The following is a 4,633-nucleotide window of genomic DNA, read 5'->3' as shown; positions in this document are numbered from 1 at the left end:
GATTGATGGAGGATGGCAAAGTGAAACCTGCCCAGGCGCCTCTCCATTCGGTGGTACAGGTAAAAACTGGGGACAGAGGAACAACGGTTTGAAGCTGCAGTAATACTCCAGCGTGGGTCCGCAGGACCATCTGGAGCAGAGCTAACGGGAAGCCTGAGGCAGTGTCGTTCTGTTTTGAATTCTTGCATCCTGTTGTTCTTTCATTTCTATTGACTGTCACGCGCAAAGGTCGGCAGGGCAATGCAAGTCTGTTTGCTTTCCTCTCCCCAGGTGGACCTGTGCTAGCGGGAGGCCTGTGGGTTGATAGGTGCCACCAAAACACACCGTGCTAGACGCAGATAGTGTTAGCCCACTGACCTATATCTGCCTTGTTCTCCTCCCTCTCCCCAGCCGGGAGGAGAAGCCGTGGGAAGTAGCAGACAGCTGTCTGTCAGCTCGCTCTGTGTTGCAGTTAACTCATCATGTTGCACAAACCCTTCCCTGAACCCTCCCAGCTCAACAGCTCTCTGCTCTCCTCTTGCAGCAGCTGCACGGCAAGAATGTCCAGTTCAACGATGGCTACGTGGTGAAGGAGACAATCGGCGTCGGCTCCTACTCAGTGTGTAAACGCTGCATTCATAAAGCAACCAACATGGAATACGCAGTCAAGGTCTGAGATTTACCATCTGAAATGAATTCCCCTGTTAGACTTCTGTTCATCCCCACAATGACCAAAATAACGTCCAGGAATGAAATCGCTTTCCCTGCTTGCGTAGGGCCTAAATGGACAATTTCTGTGCTGCTGTGCATGTAACTGCACAAGCTTTCTTATCTAGGAATGGCGGGGAAGCAGTGTTCTCCTCTCTCAGAGGACAGTATCTCACCTTTCTTTGCAAAGCTCGCTGTGGCTATGTCAGTTCTTATCAAATAAGCCAGACATAAAATTTTGGGGTTTGGGGACACAGAACTGATGAAGCAACTAGGAGCTTATTGCTAAAGAGGGCAGGAGGCAGGGAACAGGTCTGGTGCAGGATCTCTGCAGGGCTCCAAACACTCAGCTTGTTTGCTTTGTCCTGGCCCCTTTCCCACCCCGTTGTGGCTAATGCTTCTCCGTACTCTTGCAGGTTATTGACAAGAGCAAACGAGACCCTTCTGAGGAAATCGAAATCCTCCTGCGATACGGGCAGCATCCAAACATCATCACCTTGAAAGACGTGAGTGTGACTTGAATGACTTTGTATTTTGTTTTAGAAAGGGCAGACTGGTCTATGGGCTGTACAATGCAGTTCCAGCACAGGTAGCCCCACGCCCCCAGTCAGTGTATCACTCTGGGGAGGGGAAGCATCCTCAGACCCCACTCTGCATTGCTGATTTCTGTCTGCTTCTTGGTGGCAGAAGTACAGAAGGGAAGCTCTGGAAGCACTTTTTTGGTTAACCCCTCCATATTTGCTTTGGTAGGTGTATGATGATGGGAAGTACGTGTATCTGGTGACGGAGCTGATGAGGGGAGGGGAGCTGCTGGATAAAATCCTCAAACAGAAATTTTTCTCAGAGAGGGAAGCCAGTTCGGTCCTGCACACGATCTGTAAAACAGTGGAGTATCTGCATTCCCAAGGGGTGAGTATGGTTATGTCTGTTTTCCTGGGAAGCTGTCTGGCATTGCACTATGCTCCCTCTCCTCCGGGGAGTAACTGTGCCCGTCAGGACTATTATTTCTTGCTGGTGTTGCTCTTTTGGTAAGCCAGATGTGGGGCCACAGCAGGGGTTGAGTGTCCTGATGCAGCTCTGTCTCCCAGAGGTATGAGAATGGCACTTTCTTTGCTCCACAGGTGGTTCATAGGGACTTGAAACCCAGCAATATTCTCTACGTGGATGAATCAGGAAACCCCGAAAGCATTCGCATTTGTGACTTCGGCTTTGCCAAGCAGCTGAGGGCTGAGAATGGCCTTCTCATGACTCCCTGCTACACGGCAAACTTTGTGGCACCCGAGGTAAGCACCTTACTGACCTGAGACCCTTTGGCAGCTCTCACATCCCACCTCACGCCTGTGCTCTCACGCGGCACAGGTAGATCTGCCCCATTCCTAACTCCAGCCTGCACCGGCATATTCTGTCCTGGAATAGGGAATTACAGAAATACCACTTGTAGTAATGAACAAATAGAGGATCTTGGGTGCAGTCCTCCAGCTTGTACTGCCCTGATGGGGGGCTCTGCCCTAGCGTACTGAAACTTTAAAATCCCAGTGATCTTCTAAGCTGCTTCTCTTCCTGATTAAGAGACCTGTTAAAAGAGGTGGGATGATTTTCCACTCAACTGTCTCGGTGCGGCAAGAGCAGGCACACAATGGAGCATGCGTGCAGTGTCATCACACATGGCTCCTTTCTCACTTGTTGTTTTGATGTGCCTGGGGGGTTCCTCTGTTCCATGAAACCAAAATACGATTTGAATCCTGATCTTTAGTCCAAGACTCTGCTGATAGTAGGGCTCCAGGAGCTTCGCATACAGACTGCACACTCTTCAAGAGCTGAAGCGAGCTCAATGACAAGAACTGAACACCCTTTTTTTTCCTTTGCTTATTCTGCTCAGGTACTAAAGCGCCAAGGCTACGATGAGGGCTGCGACATCTGGAGTCTGGGAGTTCTCCTGTATACAATGCTCGCAGGGTAAGCGCCTCTTTCTTACTGGAAGGCAACAGCTGGGATGGTGACCACTGACCACCTTGCTCACAGACATGCTCCGTGGTGGCATTTGGACCTTTCCTCGTTGGTCGCTGCTACCTGGAGGTGCTCCCTGGCTGGGTTACAGGGCAGTAAATCAAATGCTGTCTCTTCTGTCCTCAGCTCCACTCCATTTGCAAATGGTCCCAGTGACACTCCAGAAGAGATCCTGACCCGGATAGGCAGGGGGAAGTTCTCGGTCAGTGGAGGCAATTGGGACACTATTTCTGACATGGCCAAGGTACGGTTTGTTACTCATCTGCGTTAAATTTAAGGGTTGAGGCCAAGCACGGCCAGTTGCTGTGAGGCAAGTTTAAAGCAGGTTGGGGAGGGAGGGCAGAAGAGAAAGGAGAAAACCAGCAGTGTAGCTTCTGCCCCACGCATATCTGCCCCATAGCAGCTTTTTTCTCCCCACTGTGTTTTAGCTCTCGCTGTGAATATTTGTGTGCAGCACCAACTTTGTGCTTGACCCGTGCAGCGTTTGCTGCTGTGTTACACCTCTCAGGCCTTACTGAAAACATATTTTGTACAAAAGGAGATTGATGTCTGGGGACTTTAAACTTGGCCTCTGAATTTAAATTCTAATTTGGGGGCGGACAGGTGGTATTTTTGCATTTAAAGTGTGAAATCTTCTAAAGTCTAACTTTGCAAATGATGCCCTTAGGATCTGGTATCAAAGATGCTTCATGTCGATCCTCACCAGCGTCTAACAGCCAAGCAGGTCCTGCAGCATCCGTGGATAACCCAGAAGGACAGCTTACCCCAGAGCCAGCTGAATCACCAGGATGTTCAGCTCGTAAAGGTACAAAGTCTGGGCTGGGCCTTCAGCTGGTTCCTTGTGTACTTTGCTCTTTGCAAAGCAGCAGTCCTGGTGGGGTGGGCAAAGCAGGATGGAAGGTTGGAGAGGAGTGGGCCAGGAGAGGCAATACAAGACAAGGTATTTTTTTGGGTAGGGAAAACCTGGTATGTCAGTATGGGAGGGAGATTTAAAGGAAAAAAAAAAGAAAGATGCTTCTGGCTTTGTTTGTGGGTCTGGCTACTCTGGTCCCTCATCTTGTAAAGCCATGAGTCTGAAATACTACTTCTACCTCTAAATGACTTCTCGTGCCTTCTCTCCAAGGGGGCGATGGCTGCCACATACTCTGCACTGAACAGCTCCAAGCCAAGCCCCCAGCTGAAACCCATCGAATCCTCCATTCTGGCACAGAGGCGGGTGAAGAAACTTCCTTCCACCACACTGTGAAGCTGGGATGGTCTGCAGCCGCTCGGAGCGGGGCAGGCACACCAGACTTTGCACGTCTACAGAAGACGGGGGGCAGATCGGGCAGTCAGTGCCTGCGCAGGAGCTCCCTTGAGGACTTCTCAAAAGGCCAAGTGCCTTTCTGTTTCTGAAAGACTGGCTCCTCCTTGTGTGGACTGATCTTTGCTGAGAGAACTTCACTGTAAAACTTTTTTGAAGTGTAAATTGTTGATTTTTAAAGACATCCATCTGTGTATATGAGAGCTAGAATGTATAAGTGATGTCAAGTGGCACTAAAAAGCAGCTCTGATTCACCCTTTCCTGTGTAGGCCCAGGTATTTGTTGTAGCTACATCCTTTCTTGGAATTGATCCTCTCCAACGCTATTGCAGCTGGAAGAGTTGGGGTTTAGGCTTTGGGGTTTTTCCTCCCTTGGATGCTCTTCCCAAATGAGACGCTCTTTTTTTTTTCCTGCAGACTCCCAATCAGCAGCACTCATGTTTGTAAAGGACTTCCCTCTTCCCCTTCACTTTTTGTGCGTGTATGTTCAGAATGCAAGGTCGATTCTTCAGACTCCATTTCTTCCTCTCTCCTGCCTCCCCCAGCCCAGACAGCAGTTCTCTGAACAAAATAAACCAGGGGTTTTCCAAACACCCCCTTAGATGCTCGGCCAGAATACCTGCTAGGTTTGACTCAC

At 49.7% G+C, this 4,633-nt stretch overlaps 1 protein-coding gene across 1 annotated transcript in view; it reads left to right on the top strand.

The window, feature by feature from the left end:
* RPS6KA1 (ribosomal protein S6 kinase, 90kDa, polypeptide 1) overlaps positions 1-4,289 on the top strand; it is an 18,409-nt gene extending 14,120 nt beyond the window's left edge. Inside the window, 9 exon segments of the mRNA XM_009882185.1 lie at positions 1-59; positions 524-649; positions 1,104-1,193; positions 1,438-1,596; positions 1,809-1,970; positions 2,567-2,643; positions 2,821-2,938; positions 3,362-3,499; positions 3,818-4,289. The exon segment at positions 1-59 is cut by the window's left edge and continues 25 nt beyond it. Coding sequence (XP_009880487.1) covers positions 1-59; positions 524-649; positions 1,104-1,193; positions 1,438-1,596; positions 1,809-1,970; positions 2,567-2,643; positions 2,821-2,938; positions 3,362-3,499; positions 3,818-3,940 — 1,052 coding nt within the window. The 3' untranslated portion in view covers positions 3,941-4,289.
* The last annotated feature ends 344 nt before the right edge of the window (positions 4,290-4,633 follow it).

This window comes from Charadrius vociferus, unplaced genomic scaffold, assembly GCF_000708025.1.
Source record: "Charadrius vociferus isolate BGI_N301 unplaced genomic scaffold, ASM70802v2 scaffold613, whole genome shotgun sequence".
NCBI lineage: Eukaryota > Metazoa > Chordata > Aves > Charadriiformes > Charadriidae > Charadrius > Charadrius vociferus.
The sequence above is the reverse complement of the archived record's forward strand: the minus strand, read 5'-3'. Positions and strand labels throughout refer to the sequence as shown.